This window comes from Saccostrea echinata, unplaced genomic scaffold, assembly GCF_033153115.1.
Source record: "Saccostrea echinata isolate AGI-Se365-2 ecotype Australia unplaced genomic scaffold, CSIRO_AGI_Sech_v1 ptg000002l, whole genome shotgun sequence".
Lineage (NCBI taxonomy): Eukaryota > Metazoa > Mollusca > Bivalvia > Ostreida > Ostreidae > Saccostrea > Saccostrea echinata.
Window position 1 is genome coordinate 22632522 of NW_026889751.1, and position 17956 is coordinate 22650477.

General features: G+C 32.3%; 2 protein-coding genes across 2 annotated transcripts; both read right to left on the minus strand.

The window, feature by feature from the left end:
• Positions 1 to 4916: 4916 nt before the first annotated feature.
• LOC133201587 (rho-related GTP-binding protein RhoQ-like) lies at positions 4917 to 5775 on the minus strand. The gene is made up of 2 exons (XM_061337386.1): positions 5557 to 5775; positions 4917 to 5434 (listed from the first exon to the last, which is right to left on the minus strand). The coding sequence occupies exons 1-2, from the start codon at positions 5749 to 5751 to the stop codon at positions 5066 to 5068; spliced, it is 564 nt and encodes a 187-aa protein (XP_061193370.1). The 5' UTR covers positions 5752 to 5775; the 3' UTR covers positions 4917 to 5065.
• Positions 5776 to 11754: 5979 nt separating this feature from the next.
• On the minus strand, positions 11755 to 13060 carry LOC133201598 (uncharacterized). The gene is made up of 2 exons (XM_061337396.1): positions 12699 to 13060; positions 11755 to 12570 (listed from the first exon to the last, which is right to left on the minus strand). Exons 1-2 carry the CDS (start codon positions 12909 to 12911, stop codon positions 12196 to 12198), a joined length of 588 nt encoding a protein of 195 aa, XP_061193380.1. The 5' UTR covers positions 12912 to 13060; the 3' UTR covers positions 11755 to 12195.
• Positions 13061 to 17956: the final 4896 nt, after the last annotated feature.

Sequence of the window (17956 nt, forward strand, 5' to 3'; positions counted from 1 at the left end):
ATATAAATAGACGATATCGCACAGTTTTTAAACGTACGCCAAGTCATGGGATTCGCGGGCAGCCAATCATGTGCGAGCTCACGAGGATCTAATTCTGATTACCTGTATAAAGATTTTACCTTTGTAACGAGGTGTGTCTTTTGTTTGTATTTACTATCAATTTTTCTGATAGTCCTCATTTCTGGAACTTCCGTTTACGTCCCGACTAATGATGCAAGAACAATTAACTAAATGTTGAACGTTCTTCGGCAAAGGTTGTCATTTAGGACTCTGAGTAATCGACAAAAATGATTTCTGATATTTTTCAAATAACTTTTTTTTAAAATCAACGATGTCATACTATTATCTTAGTTTTTTTTACATAATTAATCTTTGCAAACTTTATTAAAATTGAAATAGAAATTTTGTTCATAATTCTACAATTTTCTGTTTATCGCCTTCACATAAGAATGTGCATCTTTAATAGAGAAATATAATCGTTATCACGTTTTCCTTAAAAATTTGACAAGTACATGTACAAATTTCTTTAACGATTTGACTTGTTCTGAAAATTGATAATAACAGAATTCTTGAATTTGTGTCAAAGTAAACTCTTCTGCGGTCAAAATCACTGCTGTTATTCTGTAGAGATTTTTTTTCTTCTATGATGTTGACGTTAATTAGATGTATTGGGTGTTGTATTACATTTTTTATTGAGAAATCGACATATTGAATGATTTAATTATTATTTTATAAATATGTACTCTCGTCCAAATTTAAAACTAATTGGCTCCAACCTGCGGTCAGTTACCTAAAGATCAAGACCTTTGATGTGGTGCCTTCAGTCTTTTTACGCAGTGGTAATGACCTATACGTGCAGATTTGGTCATTTTTCTAGTCAGGTACTTACCTGTGTCTTCTTAAAATTGCCCGAATCCCGGGAAATTAAGAAATCGGGTTAAGTTGTTTTTCGCAGAAATCACTGTGCATGTTTGTCGACCAGGTAAACACAGATTGCGATCGAGCTATGCAGATGTATTTATTTGAATAAGTTGTATGCATTAAGTGCAGTCAATTGATAGTTTAGAGGTTTTTATCGTTTATTTACGTCCCAGTTTTCATCGGGAGTTCAACCTTGAAGTTTTTATTCTCAAAACATCATAGAAAACGCAACTTGATGAATCGATATTCATAATTACTAGAAATACAGGTAAAAAAAAAAATCTAATTTATAAAATAACTTTATAAAAAAAAAATAAAAAATAAAAAAAATTAAAGTAAGTTAAAGTAAGTTAAACTTAAAGTAAACTTAATGAAAGTAAAAGCTATTTGTACATTTTTTTCTCTATTTAAATAACGTATTCATTTAAAAAAAAACACAATTTGAATATAATTAAAATCAGCTCACACACATCTGAAAAGTAAAACATATGTAAAAGTACACCATGAACATCTAATTAATTTGTTTAATGTCTAAGTTTACGCGTATGACTAAATACATAATTATATCGTGAAGACGGATGTTTTTCTATAGGGCTGGATCCAGCCTAGTTTTAAGCACTTCGTTTCCAAAATAGACAATAAAAATTCAATTTTTATGTGTCAGGGCAATAAAATGCAACACTGAGGGCCTGAATTATACACAATTACACACACAGAGTCAATATCATTATAGGGGCGTCCTAAAAAAGATACTCGATATATTTCTTAAGGAAGTAAAAATATGGCGATAAATTATCTTTTAGAAAGCTTTTCAAACGTGAAATGAAATATTCTATTTCTAGAAATCAAATCTTGTTAAAATGAAACTGTTTAAAAGAATTAAAGCACTTTTAGTTTGTTAAAAGAGAAAATGCCTACTTTACAAAAACGTTTTATCTATAACAAGAAAACAGGCCACCCCTTTACTGTGAAAAAGTCACACAGCTCTCAATATTTTATCTCTACAGGTACATCTAAAATAAATATAGACATTTTCTCACTTCCTAATGTTGCATAGAACATTTGTAATATCGAATCAGATAACCCAATGATACCGCATTTCTTCGTTATCAGCAAGAGAATTTCCGAAATTGTCCGACGAATCTATGAATGAAAATTGCTGCACTTTGTATTATAGCTATCGTTTATCTGAGTTCCTGCTGTCGTTTGGTGCAGAATCCCAGACGAGATCTCGCAGACACATTTCATCTTTTCTCTGCACCTTTTTACACATTTTCTATCGAGTTCAAACAATCTTGCAATACATCTTAAGAGAGTGATAAATAATGCAATTAACAAATATCTCGTTTTAAACTGTACTTTTAATGTTTCTTTTCAAGTGCAAAGAGAAATGAAACAGAAAGACATAAGATGTGGGAATGGAATCACATTCAGAAAATGGGTATCGTAGGCTGAAGTTCTTTTTGTTATTGAGGGATATTTCAAGTATCATTTAGTTCAACCGTTCTTTTTGCCAGCCTTGAAATAAAACAGTTTATTTTTACTATAGCCCTGATTGAAAATATAAACAGTTATATATATATATATATATATATATATATATATATATATATATATATATATATATATATATATATATATATATACATATATATATATACATATATATATATACATATATATATATATATATATATATATATATATATATATATATATATATATATATATATATATAAAGCACTAAAAACCAACAACACTGTATATCCTAAGTGTCGGATCTACTAAGTAGATACAAGGTCACGGATGGAAATTTATATAAAGCACTAAAAATGACCAACGACACGAATAATAATAATTGTTCGTGTCGTTGGTCATTTTTAGTGCTTTATATATATATATATATTCATTGAGCGATGTTTTATAAAAACGCCCCATTTTAAGGGTTAAAATGATCAGTCAAAAGTGTTTCAACATAATTTTAGTTCAGGACGCGACTCTTAATTTTTAAAATGATAAATTGTTCTTTTTGTCTTGGTCAATTAAGAGTGATATCTTTCTAAATGCTTCTTAATATTACAAGTATCATAGTTTGACATTGTTTCGGCGGATCATTTCCTAGATGAACTTTAATTTAGTTTTTTAAAACAGACTTTGATGGAAAGGTGCAATTTAAAAAGAGATTACGAATACATCGTAAGCAGGAAAACTTTTTTTTCTTCTAAAATATACATTTAATTATATACATGTACTTCTATAAATAGATTTACACCGCATTCATAATGACTGGCAGAATGTATATTAAATCGCTCAGTTAAATTTATAGGGGATTTTTCTTAAATTTGTTAAAAAATTGTAATTATTTAGTAAATGGTCATTGTTAGCTTTTTGTAAATACAAAACAAAGGAAATCGCAGTTCATGTACATCAGAAGAACAATTAAAAAATCGATTCGAAAGAGATGCCCTCTAAGGCGCCCACCGAGACAGTGGGTGTTGCTCATATTAGAGCATCCTTTAGCAAGATTCCCCACGGAACAAATTTCTCTGAAAATTCCAGAGTGTAAGCTCACAACAATATAAATCGATTTCTCCCAGAAATATACGATAAATGTATACATGTATAGGGATATATATTCTATAATGGAAGAGCTACAATCGGGAAAATTCCCATACAAAAATTGGTTATATAATCATTTACAGAGTCAGTGAGGTATTAAGAGGCTTCCTTGATAATGGAATTTAATATCATTGAACTATGGAACTTTTAAAGTGTTGGTCTTACTAATTAACAAAAAAAGGCTCTCTGTGGGGGGCTTTGTTTAGGACCAAGGTCGACCGTTCCGTGACGTGAATTGTGTTTTGATTGTAATTTAAGATGACCCCCTCCACTGATTGGCAAACTTTCCATTCCTCTGTACAAAGGGGAAATATTCTAGAAACTACGTAAGGTTAAACTTTATCAAAATTATAACTTAATATACAGGCTTCATATCTGGGGTTATCTTCACTGTCTTTTCAGATGTTTTCGATAAATCATATGATACTTTGAATGATCTGATATCGGTTCTTATTAAGAAAACACTAAAAAGAAACAAACAATAGGCATGCTTTTAAATGGCAGTATCTCACGTTAATTATGTTGAAGTAAACCATCATCTGTTTTCCCGTAATACTTTGTATAAAACAAAATAAGGTTACAAAAATATGAAATATATTTTTTCCCGAGACATGCAATCATTTTAAATCCACCTTTGAATTTCCTTCATATAATATATGAAGGCGAATGAAGAGGGTTCTCTTTTTAACGACATTAACAGATGGAATCATTTAAGTTTGATTATAAATTTGCATATTTTGTTGTTGCTACAGGGGGGAAAATAAGTGTATGGATGTTTTACATATTATTTTAAAATTTCTAATTTGTGATAAGTTTTTTTTTAAATTTTTTTTTTTAAAAAATCATATTTAAATTGTATAATATCATTGCATAAACTTTGAAAAGAAAATCTACATGTTATAAAAATCTGAAGTCCGAATTGAAAAAGAAACGCGTTCCTCAAATCCACACCAAAATGGAAAAAGTTACTGGAAAATCTATAACACAACACGAACTTTCTCTTCTGGAAACGACAAAACAAGTTTCACACTTCATGATCAACCGTGTTTTCAAATGCTTGTTACTTGTTAGACCATTTAACATTTGAAGGAAAAGCATATTTTGTAATTCAAATTTCACATAAATTTTGCTTAATTTCCCGTGACCATAGAAATAAGACTGGAATTAGCATACACATATATCCCACTCATTTCACTTAATTTTCTGATAAAATCTTGCACTCTTTTGATGAAAAGATGTGTATTGAGTAACGCTATAATACATCAAAAAGCAACAGTAATATCAATCAATGTTTTATTTGCTGAATTTGAAACATAATGCAAATATGTATATATATTGATATCTTTAGTATGAGAGTTCATTTTTAAGTCCATCAATCTCGTGCCTTATCCCACGCATCACGTGCATGCGCCCCATACATCAAAGTGTATTAACCTAGCATCATGATATTCCATTCAGGTGGTGCAGGCTGCAGTAACTGTAGTTTCTTCCAGTTTCTCGGGTGAAACTTGAATTGTTATTTTTTTCAGCGTCCAGTAATCCTTTTAATGACATTGAAAAGCCCTTTCTTTTGTGCCAGAGCAGTAGATACGACACTCTCAAATACCTGGTGGATTCGAACTTTGTCTTTTGAGGAACACTCAGTAAAACACTTTCCACCAATCAATTTGCACAGTTCAAAGCCTTCATCAAATGTCACGTGATCAGGGTCATCACCTTCTCTAAGATCCACGTGTGTGGCCACAAGGATGATGTTTTGTCTCTTATTCAGGTTTTTGATGGATGGTATCCAGAAACCTTTTGCATTCCTGAAAGATTCCCGATCCACAACACTGTAGCAGACGACAAAGACATCTCGGTTTTTATTTGTTGTCCTTAAAAAGTCCATTTGGTGCTGCAATATAGCAAAACAAAAAACAAAATTAAGTACATTTTCTTTCAATTTTTTTTAATCAGATTTCAACGGTAATATCCAATTCAAAGCATAAATTGTTTTCCAAAAATAAAAATATTTACCTCTCCACCAAAATCTGTAATGTTGACCAAATAATGGTCTCCATAAGCTGAGACGGAAGCAACGAAATTCTCCACCACTGTCGCCAAATATCCTTCAGAAGGTACTTTGTTCACAAAGGTCTGGATGAGACTCGATTTTCCTACCATCCCATCCCCAACTACAGAACAGCCGACAGACATCTTAGACACAACCATGTTGTTTCAGGCTTGTTTGCAGCTAGAACAAAGTTTGTTGCAATGATTTCAATTGAAATGAAAGCATGTATTATATAGGTATTCAATATCTCCTGGGGAGCAATGTCGTAGTTCTCTCCATTGTTTTAAGTTCTCTTGGGGTGTATCAAATTTCCTCTCTCCCGTGTTGAAATTTATACCCCCTTGTGTAAATTGTATATACTCTGCAAGAGCACGTAGACTTATTCCTTTGAAAAAGTAGGTCATAATTAATGCGCAGTTATTCAATAGAACTTTAATGCAAATGCATAACTTTTATACAAAATCTTGATGTTGCTTTTAGAAGCACAAATATTTCGTACTACATAACCTGGCCCTGAGAATACATAGGAATGTGCTTATCAATTTTGTATACAGGCGCTTCAGCATGATTATAATTAAATGGTCAAATGAATTCCAACAGTCCGTATTGAGCGACAGCCGCGGAATGTCTTCCTGTTTGGCGCGTTAAAAGGCATTAAATGCTGGTATGTACTACTGATTGTACCAGGAGTAAATCTGTCACCTTTCTTCTCAGTAATTTGATAAAACTAAACATAATAAATCACTTAGTATTTATAAATTACATAAACTTTCCCGGGAAATTTTAACGTTGAATTTTCTAAGACGCGGAAGAAACTTGATGACTGTCAAAAACTGAGTGCAGGGCTGCAGTTGATGATTTATGAAATGTTTAAATTTGAGGGACTTTCTATGGTTCGGTGTTTTTTGTTTTAATCTGAATAAGGAAACAATGGTTAGCCAGAGCCCACAACAAGGACATATCGATAGCGTTGACCTTTTTCGTCAGTTCCTTATAGACAGTGTTGCCAGAGTCTTCGCGACGAGGTGCACTGCATGTACATGGTTTTCGATGTTTCTTATTTCAAACTTGACTTCACATGGAAAACCTCCCTGAAACCTAATTCCAATAATAATGCCATTCGACCAATAAGGATGTACAATCTACGATCATTATCCTTTTTCACGGTAGTGATTTAGAAAGTATGCCTTTTAATATTTCAATTCATCAATACTTCTGAACTTTTAGTCCTTTTTTGTTTGATTGATTGATTGTATGTTGTTTAACGTCCCTCTCGAGAATTTTTTTTTTCTACTCATATGGAGACGCCACTACTTGCCGGTGGAGAGCTGCAAATTTTGTCCTATGCTAGGCACTTACGGCCATTGAGCAGTGAGGGGTCTTTTTCGTGCCAGCACCTACTGCGACACGGGACCTCGGTTTATACGGTCTCATCCGAAGGACCGGTCTCCACGTCCCACAGTGGGATTCGAACCCGCGACGAAAGGATCAACTCCTTACTTCGCGACTCTTAGTCCTTTTTTGAAAAACAAAATTGCTATGAATATGCGGTCTAATTTTAGGTGAATATAAGTGTATGAACCTAGTACAAAAATCTGAAGATAGAGCTATAAAGAGAGTAAATTTTGATATCTATTATATTTTCATTTAATCTGCAATGGCTATCAATTATAAATACATTTAGCAAATGTGACAATGGTTTGATTGCCTCCTTTGTTTTTGAACTGGTAAAGAAAAATCGCAAGTAATATGTTTCTTTTTATTTTGATATTCTTTTAATATATTTCCACTTTTATGAAAATTAATGGATATAAAACCTGATGCTCATTAATTTTATTCTAAAACTTTCTGATTTACAAATGATGTAACATTTGTTTTATGTTATATACTTTTCCACACCGACCTTACAAATTAACGAGGCAAACCGTACTCAATGCACCAGATTTATGCTTAGAGAGTTAACAAAGAAAATAACAAAAAACAAATACACTTTTGAAAAAATATAAACACAAAAAATTTCTCTGTATAATGCGATGACTTCTGAATTTTGTAAATTGCTTCATCATGGGTTCGTGAAGTACCGATTTAAGATCAACCGAAAGACAGTCAATACAAAGCAACAGATAAAATACACCGCAAACTTTTATTTCAACAGCCATACTTCTTCAATATTATACTCAAAATACGAGTCTTTAAGTCCAGAACTAGGATCACTGCGTTCTAACATCGTCTGTCTTCAACTAGTAAGAAAGATTGCGGTTTTAAAGCTTCAGTTATTATCTTAAGTGGCTAACCTCTTCATTAGCATTTGTTGTAGGGAATGACTACTATCTTCCCTCTTTCCATAACCCTGTTTATTCAGGGTTAAATGTGTATTCAACATAGGCAGCTCAAGTGTCAGTTAAATACCCAATTTTGAATGCATCAAAGTGTGGTATTGTATAAGAACTGCGCTTTATGTAAAAGTCAGACAAAATGTAGAGGAGGTGATTTTATCATGGGTGTCTGTTGGAATCAAAGAGGAAAAAAAGACACACTCCGGGCAGGCGCGACAACCACATATATCTATAACAATCAAAAAACACAAAAAAGAGGGAAATATTTCCACGTTACTATGATTTTTACAAAAACTTATGATAAATGAATTTAAACTCGACATTTTTGTATTGCAAAATTTGCAGTTGCTCATTTCATTTATGATTTTTACATGAAAAAAAAATATTTTATCTAAAGAGATCACTAAGATAGCACAAACCATATAAAGTGCATTTTTTTTTACATAATTTTTTAAATGTACTATTAGAACTTTGCAGAGAAATAGATTTAGACAAATACATTGCATGGAAAAGGCGGGATATGAAATTTATTTTTAGTTTTTGGACCACCAACGTAAACGATGCTAGCAAGAGGTAACTAAGTGATCTAGATCGTCTACCCGATGACTAAGACGATTCCGGAAACCCAGAACCTTATCAGTGTGATGAATATCAATTCAATTGAATAAAACATAAAATATATCTTTGAACTCCACAAAAAAAGTAGAACAGGCTTTTAAGGGGACCGCACCTTTTTTTTGTAAAATAAATGATTCCAAACCCTCTTCCATCTATACTACATAAAGTGACATGTACAAATCCTGAGCAAATACGGTAGAGACGGACAAAATACAAACCAAACACGGAGCACCATTCACCGGATCACCGGAATAGTTAACTCATACAATGGAGGGGTTTTATGTACATCTTGTGGCAGACCGTAAATCAGTAAGACACACAGCCTAAAAAAGACGGCACCATTGTAGACCAAGATAAGTCCACAATGCGGGGCGCCGTAAGAAGCAATTGGAAATACACGATAAATACTTTGTCAATATATTAAACAATTTGTTGTCGTTTGGTTTGGAGAACCGTGCTACTATTGAGAAATCAAGTTATAATCAAACATTTACTAGTACTACTTACAGAAATTTCATTCATGCTTTTTCCAATCCTTCATTCATATAGTCATTTATAAAAATGAAAGATCAAATAAGTTGCAATGCGTAGCGAAAGATGTCCGAACAAAAAAGTAATATAGTTAACTATATAGTTTACTATAATAGTTAACTATAGTTTAATATCGTATCAAAGTTTTTTCACTATAGTAAATCAAAGTATTTTTACTATGGATTTCAGAGCGTTATATTTTTTGTTCTTCAATTCATACCTGCACATTTTTATACTAAATTGAAATATTATTTGTATATTCACACATTATTTCCAAATTCTACATTACTGTTATCGAATTTTAGAGATTTTAAGCTTCGAAATCTCAAAAAAAAGTTTCAAAGTAAAGTTTCATAGTAAATCAAAGTATCAAAGTTTTCACTATAGTTAACTATAGTAAATTTTTTGTTAGGGTAGGTTCTAATCTTACTAACGCTATTAAATTGTTTTGGAACAACACAGTCACAGTTTCTGACATGCAATATGGCACTCTAATTCAAGAAAATAGCCAGAAATACCAAAAACATCTATTCTGCTTAAAACTGGATTAAATCAGTTGGAGGGTGAAATATAAATAGGGAACATTTCTGGCACAAACCCCGACTAGCAGGTTGAAATCTTGCAATAAAATATACAAAGTTACAAAGTATGTACGATACAGGAGAAAAATAAACATCTAAATCTCTTGATTGTGTCGTAATATCCAATAAAAACTACTCTCTACATCTTGATTAATCCCAATCCAGCCGGATTTCTCTAAACAAATTTCAGAACTTCGTAGAACAATTAGGTTTGTTTGTTACAAATTAATGTGAAAAAACCCAGAAAAATTAAAAGTAGAGATTTTTCTTACAGTTCAGGTGCTGCAATTTCAGTATCTTGGAATGAAAAGGTAAATTTTCAAAGTACATGTACAAAATATTCCATCATCCGAGAAGTCATTTTCTCGGTAAAAATCTTATCCCTGTATTATTTATTATAATCATGTAATTTTCATGTGTATATTACAAAGTTTTCAAATTCTCCTAATTATACATAAATTGTCGTGATTAGAACTTTTAAGCGATCATTTTGAAGAACACGCCTACTCATATATTTGGGTTCAGACAGAGTTGAACACGTCTTTGACTTGCTTTTGGATGTCACCTGTTCTGGATGTCACCTTTGTTTTATAATTTAATTAATGGACGATTTGACACACTGACATACTGGTAATTGATAAAATGATAATCAATGAATTAAAAGTACTTTAGGATGTCTTTTCGTTTTGAAAAAAAGTGTACTTTGATTGGATGTACTGCTTTTCATACATGTATAATCGATCTATTTTAATAGTATTTCTGATGTACTTGCCAAATGTAGAATGAAGTTGAAATAAAATAAAATATTTGTAGTAAGTGGCGTGCTATGTATACTTAAATTTGAATATACTTGTTTGATTAAGAATTATAATGAAGAGCACCGAATTCAATCAATTCAAGGATATCGAAGCTTTCCACTTATGTTTACTGATACAACAGATGCACAATATGGAACTTTGTTGTTGATGAGACCAGGTATTTTGCGCAGTGTGTAATCTTGGCTACAGTTTGTGATAGAATTGATGCCAGTTAAAGCTCCTTCTTCAATCAGCATTGAGTTGTTACGTGATAAAAGTCAAACACATTATTATTCCAGTAAACAACTAGCACTGCAACAGGGTACCAAACTGGAATCTTTATCCAATCTACCAAACCATTAGCGTTCCGACACCTGCTGTGTTTTCTCCTGTTTTGTCCACCAGAAAGGTGACGGACCAAGTATCCTTTAATGCTCATGACCTTGGGAGGAAATCCTAAACTAACTCAGAGCGAGAGCGGTTCTTCCACGGGCCTTGTACTTTACCCTCCCTTACTAAAAGTACCCAAGACAATTCACGTGATATGTAAACGTGGACTTAGTCATATATCAAATGTTAGAATCGGACAGTGGTCAGAGGTTATAAGAACTTGCTAAAATTCTCGATTTTGGTAACCTTGTTATTTGTTTCTAACTACAGAGACGAGGGAATTTTGAAAACTGATAAATGCAATAAGCAAACACGATTTTGCTTTGATGACCTATGGGGGACACAAAAAAGCCAACTACACGTTAAGGTTGATCGGTATTCTAACTTAGAAACATCGTGTTTTCTTGATTCCAATATTTAAAATACTTTTCATTGTTCTTTGAAACCCATAACTACGCAGTATGACCCCCACTCTTTTCTTGGTATCTGCATTTATCAATTTCGTCTTCCTCAGACAACCGACTGTAGACTAAGAAATAATGATACTTAAAAGGTAAAAGAAAATAATTTTCATTGCATATTATTCATTCCGTAGACAAATATGAGCTTAGACTTAATCCGCTGTACCCTGTTACCTGCAATGACTACACAGTCTTGCTGTGAGAAGAAGACACATTCACAGGGATCAAAACAGAACAAATTTATGACCTAAATACTTGTTTAAATTGTATTTGAGCGATGTCATCTGTAATATACACACAATAAATAGCCCAGGCCTGCTTTGGCTTATTATCAAATGGACCTGTTCCTTCAGGAGTCGACGAACTTCAGCAGTCGCTTATAAGCCCGGATCTTCACACTTCTTAATATACTTAATGAGCCTGTTTTGTTGAAAAGATAAGATCCTCGAGATTTAAATAGATATTATTTAATACCTTTATTTATAACGTTTATAAATTAATATGATAAATGCACCAATTATACAACAATACGTTAGAGCAAATCTTACAAACGAATGAAACAAACGAAACATTCATGAATGATAATAATATTGCACATAAAAATACAAATTAAACAAATGATCTATTGAGTCAGATCTAAGAGTATTCACCAGGATTATTGTTTTACTATGATGATGTGGCATGCTGGAGTTTGTAAAAGCTCTGAATTTCTTAATTGTGTATTACTTGCACAGCTATGCCAACGTGTCTCTTTGTGATAGAAATGCTCACATTACACATCATGTGGCACATATCAGAATAGCCGGTTCTGTAAGGAGACAGTGGTCCTCTCAAGAAAGCCTCGAAAGCTTTGGATGGATAAAGAAACAGTGCATATGTTTCCATGCTTCACCGGTCATGTTTTCTTTGATTGACTTTTGCTTTCTTGTTTTTCAGAGTCAGTTGAAGTGAAAGATCAGCTACCATTTCGAAGACTTTAGTAATACCAGTCTTTTGAACAGCAGAGCATTCAACGAAAGCGGACATATTGAGCTCATTACACAGATTTCTTCCTTCTTCTTCTGTGACGTGATTTGGGTTATTCTCACATCTTAAGTCTGTATGTGTGGCCACGAGCACAATGGGAATTTTGGGGTTGATGTTTCGAACCAGGGGTAGCCAGAAGGACTTGATGTTATAGTAAGAATCCTTATCCACCACACTGTAGCAGACGATTGTTACTAGGTTACTTGACTGACAGTTGGGTCTCACGTGAAGGTCTTCCTGTAAAAAAAAAATACACACCGTAAGAATTCTGCATCAACTTTATTCTTTTAGAAATATTCCAATCATGTAATGTTTTTTTTTTTTCATTTTGTAGAAAATCTTGAAATAAAAGAGAGTGCTCTTACCTCAATGGAGAGATCTGTGATCTGTAGCTGATGCTTGACTCCAGCCAAACTGAGATGAGTACAGTAGTTATCCATGAATACTGTGGCTGTATAACTAGGTGACAGTGTATATCCCAGAAACGAGTGAACAACAGATGTTTTTCCCACCATCCCGTCACCAAGCATAACACAGCGGAGTAAAGATCCCTTACCAGTGTTCACCATGGTTTTCATTTCAAGAGAAGAGAGCTACCAACACAAGTCTTAAAGAAAACGGTATAATTTCGTAACTTTCACATAAGTAATTTATATAGTAAGAGGCACGAATTTTTTGTCCAATGGGAAAGGTGTTTACAAAAGACGTAGGTAGCGTATGTCGGGTTCAGTGATTAGACACCCGTGACCTTGTTCGGGGTAGGTTGTTTACTCCGTCGAGTGTACGTAAGGCATTAAAATGACAATGCAGAGTTTATCTTTAGGATGTTTAAAAGTGTATTCAGTGCCGCAAATGATAACTAAATAATAGAAAAAAAACCAGGAGGTGTATTTAAGATTATCTTCAGTCTGTTGGAGAAATGAAAATCTTTTATTTTTGTAAAAGTAGTTCGTCAGCCTATCAGCCGTATACATCCCACTCTTTTTAAAAAGATTTATGTCGTTATAAGCTTTTCATAAAGTGCGCCGATAAGTTGTAGTACGGGGTAAAGCATTTGATCATTTTGTTAATTGTTAGTACGACTCCCCTTTCAGATACAATTCTTGTAAGAAGCACCATCTTGAACTGTACTAGATATAGGTAAACTAGCAAAACAACTGTTATTTGTAAAGCGATATACTCGCTATTGAAACCAAAGTTCGGAATGATATTTGATGATTTTGCCCTCAAAATCTGCCAAACTGGACACTTGAAACTTTGAATGTTATGTAAATTTTCTATTCATTTTATCTTTGTTGGTCCCATGCTGCTCATTAAAATCACCTTATTTCTTGGTGCATGTTTCGCCGCACCTTTTTGACACCAAGAAATTCAGTGAAACCTGCCAAACAAACTCATTTAGAAATAGGTAATGTTAGATAAAGACGAGGATATTCTAATTTCAAAGAATTGTTGAGCTATATTTTCTGTACCCTGTACAAAAATCTTTATCTACTTCACCTATATTTGTTAACAGATATTTCGATGCTTTATATTCTGTTACACACTACAGCTGTATATATGAATTGTTCTCATCTTTCATACATGTACATTATGTAACACTAATTCAATCCTTAGATGTTTGAAAATATTCTAAGCAAAAGGTTTCCATTATCCTGATGAATTAATTCTGTGGTAAATATTGACGAAAATGAATTATTTTTTAGCCTTATGATTTTTGGTCATTACTCAATTGGACAATATAAAAAATTGCCCGGCAATGACCTCTTGTTTGGATTGATACATATTACAAGGAGAATGGAGAGTTTGCAGGAACTATCCCCGTAAATGCGTGTGTTTGGCATCCTCTTGAGAGATTTTGGAGTTGTACAGGAAGTTATAGAAAACGCCTGATAAGGGGTGCTTCTTTGCTGATCTGGGGTATTTCCCGATTAATACATTCTGCTCCTCCTTATGGATATTCCGGAGATACCTCAAATTTTATATCTAACCAAAACAAACAGATCAGCCTCGACAGAAAAAGTGTCCTCAAGAATTATACAGATAGCACCCGAATTGTTATTGTATGACCACAATCCATAATACGGACACATTCTTTCTAACCGCAACGATGACCCAAACTCATCCAGACGTGTGTCTCGCGTTTACCTATACTATTTATACAGTGATAAAGTAAAAATTTAAAATTCTAGTTCAAAATAAATAGTAATACATGGACAGGAATGTTAAGTATTGCAGAAATGTTACGAGGATGTGCCAAATCATGGAAGGAACTTCTGCAATATTTCAATTAGCAGAACCTTGCGATGTTAGTCGTGATCTTTGGTGCAATCCTGTTTAAACTCACACAAGTGTTGAAAAGGAAAGCAATAGCGCACCTGTTAAGTAGCTTAAGTATATTTAGACTAAGGATTTAGAGCCATGTACCTAAAGACCCTAACATTATCACCTCAAGTGGTCAGTTTAGTTCTCCAGACAGGTGATACGCGTTTTCAGATTCATTTTTCACCGCTATATGTCGAGTGTTCTTACGTCGTATTTTGCAAGAATTGACAAATACTTGATTTGTTAAAGTCTGTTGGTATGTTCATATACAGGGTCTATATCTATTGCAACATTTCTGTTATGATAAGTACATGTATAGTATGACTCCTAAATGCTTCAATTTTTGGAATGTTAAAGACACTTAAATAGAGGAGCGATATAAAATGTCCAATTCATCTACGGTACAAACTTTTCTCCCAATAATTTAGAATTTTTCTTAAAATCAATAAAAAGGAATTTAGGAATATCCTCTGGTTTATTTTTTTTCTCATTCTCTTTTGTTAAGTAACCAGTCTCTTTTAGATGCAAAAAAAGGGGGGGGGAGAGAAAAATAATTTTAAACAGTAAAAAAAAAATAATAATGAATTAAAAACCGGTACAAACTGCATACATTTTAATGAAAAAATTGGCAATTACAAGGTAACTGTAAAACAAGATAACATTTCGCAATGAAAAGTGCATATTGTAATATTTCCTGGTCAATTACAAGTGATCAAAAATCGTAAATGGGTTTTTTAGATTCGCTTCATGTTCTTAACAAGATTACATACATTACTTTGTTGTCAATTGCAAGACCCACCCCCGCGCCGTGTTCTCTCCGCCAGCTCGTGAATCTTGTCACCATTAGCCTTAAAAACCTAACTAGCATGTTTGTAGACATTTATTTGACTTTTAAATAAATGATTTTTAGATATGGCGCCTATGTACTGTCAGGTAATTTCTTAGTTATTAATTAGGAGATCCTCAGAATGAAATTTAAACAAAAGACGCGGACATTTCCTGTTAGATGTACATGTAACGTACATAATGATTGCCGTCGGAGTTAATGGGAAAGTTTGCAATAAGTTTGCAATAAAAATCATTCTCAATATACATGCATTTCAACTATATTTTTCTGAATTTTTGAAAATGAATTTTAAAATATTTTGAAAATGTATAATTTGCTATTTGAAGACTTCAGTTTTTTTTTTATAGTGGAAGATTCAATGCTGTGTGTCTTTTCTTTGCGTAAAAATAAGCGTATGCTTTCTTATGTTTGATATCAAAATAACTTTGTAGTAAAAAATTATGGATTTAAAATTTTAATAGAAAAAATAAAATTAAAAAATACACAAAAGGCATATATTTCATTTCGTTCCATAGGAACAAACATAGTATGTTTAACGTATAAAAATTTTCTTTGGAAAAAGGTTTATAGGAAAAACAAATAGAGCTTTGAAAAATAATTCTTTTAAGTTAAAATTTGAATTTGATTGGTTATTGATTTTCAATGAGCAAATTTTTATATTTTACTTTTTTCTCCTGAATTCAAACAAAGTAATATTCTTGAAATTTTTATATCATTATTGAAGTGCAATGATCTTTATCTAGTTGTAAATTTAGCCTCTCTGTGTTATAAAAAAAAAAGCTTCAGTGACATGATGAAAAAAAAATTGTACGATGACCGATTAATAAATCTACTCTGTCGTAAAAATGTATTGAAAAAAAAAAAACCAACTTAAAATCAAGTGAAGCCAAATATGATTTATTTAAAGAGAAAAGTTTAATATCTGATGTTATTTATGTAAGTGCATCGACGCAGATGATGATATTCAGTACATTAATACTTGTCAGTCCATTGTGCATTGACCTAGGCTCCACTGGGGGTAAGGGCAATGAATTCATCAGTGTTGACAACTGAATCTTTTCTTAGTATATAACCAGGTAGTATTGTGTAGGTTAAATTTAACTTTGAAGATTTATTTTTAGATATTAGATTTTAAGTCGTGTTTTGTAAAGAAAATACCAAAAAATTTTAGATCAAAATAGAAATCGCGATTAGGATATCTGCAAAAATGTTCATATTGAAAAGTATTTTAAATCAATTTAAAATAAATATATTCACTTTCGTAAGAGAATTAATGTTTTCGTAGTTGTGTCTCCTTCTAGTTTGTAATCTAATTAAACTGATTTGTTTGAACACTTGAAAACGGTATCAACAGTAACAGGCCAAATCTTTACATTGTAAAACCACTGGTGAAAAAATTTGTATTTTTGTGCAACTGTTTCAAGTAGAAGATTAATGCTCTTATTTTGGGAAAAGCAAACCTGTGTTTACGATTTAGTTGTTTATTTTAAATTAATAAAACTAGTACAACTCGCCCAATAGATAAATTTCACGATTATTATATTTATACATGTAGTATACAATTTATCTTTAAGTTTTTACTTGAAATATTGTTTCATTTGATTTTTAAGTAATTTTTAATTATTAGTCGCTATATTTTCATATGTGAAAAGCTTTATATAATTTGATAACTAGTTTCAAATGTAAGATGATAACACTTTATATTGCAATATATTTGATGATGAAATTGTACAGTACTAGTATAACGTGTCCAGACAGGATTTTCTCCGTTAGCCCAGATACCAGTATTTTATGCGAAGAGAACCATTGCTCATACTAATAGTTTAATACCCATAGTAATAGCATAGATCTGTTTCCCACTTCATATGAAATTCACTCTTGTTAAAGAACTTTTTTCCTGCATGACAGGTCAAATTTCATGTTTTTATATGTCAACTCGATTTGGTTGTATAATCAAATTATCACTAGTGTACATGTATTAATATCATTTATGTTATGTTTAAATGAATAATAAACTGAAATGTTTTCTCATTAGATTTTTTTTTTCAATAAAACAAATTGTTTCACGATTTTGTAATAAATTTGATCGATAGTTTTATAAGTGTCTGAGTTTTCAATATTTGAAGTCAAAAGATTCAAAGCAATACAGCTTTTTTTTTCTGAAACGTAGGTTTAAAAATATGAAGTGTTTAAACAGTAAACTTTTGATTACCAGTTTCAACAGTATCATTTCAACATTTTGCATTGATTGTAACACTCTGTTAATAAAACTGTTTTTGTTTCAGGTAGGACTTTACTCCATCAGCAATACCACTGTTGTTTGTTAATAGCGTACCCGTGTCCAAAGTATTAAGCTTTAGATCAGCGGGTATGCTATCGAAAGTGTCATAAGAATAGTCCTAAGATATGACTTAAGAGATATCTTAGGACAAAACTTGGGATGGTCCTAAG

What these genes read in the sequence shown, in the direction of transcription:
- LOC133201587 (XM_061337386.1), bottom strand. Translation starts at nt 5,751, where the DNA reads ATGGTTGTGTCTAAGATGTCTGTCGGCTGTTCTGTAGTTGGGGATGGG. An exon ending in TTACAGATTTTGGTGGAGAG is followed by an intron (nt 5,435 to 5,556) that starts GTAAATATTTTT and finishes GCTATATTGCAG; the next exon opens with CACCAAATGGACTTTTTAAG.
- LOC133201598 (XM_061337396.1), bottom strand. Translation starts at nt 12,911, where the DNA reads ATGAAAACCATGGTGAACACTGGTAAGGGATCTTTACTCCGCTGTGTT. An exon ending in TCACAGATCTCTCCATTGAG is followed by an intron (nt 12,571 to 12,698) that starts GTAAGAGCACTC and finishes TTTTTTTTACAG; the next exon opens with GAAGACCTTCACGTGAGACC.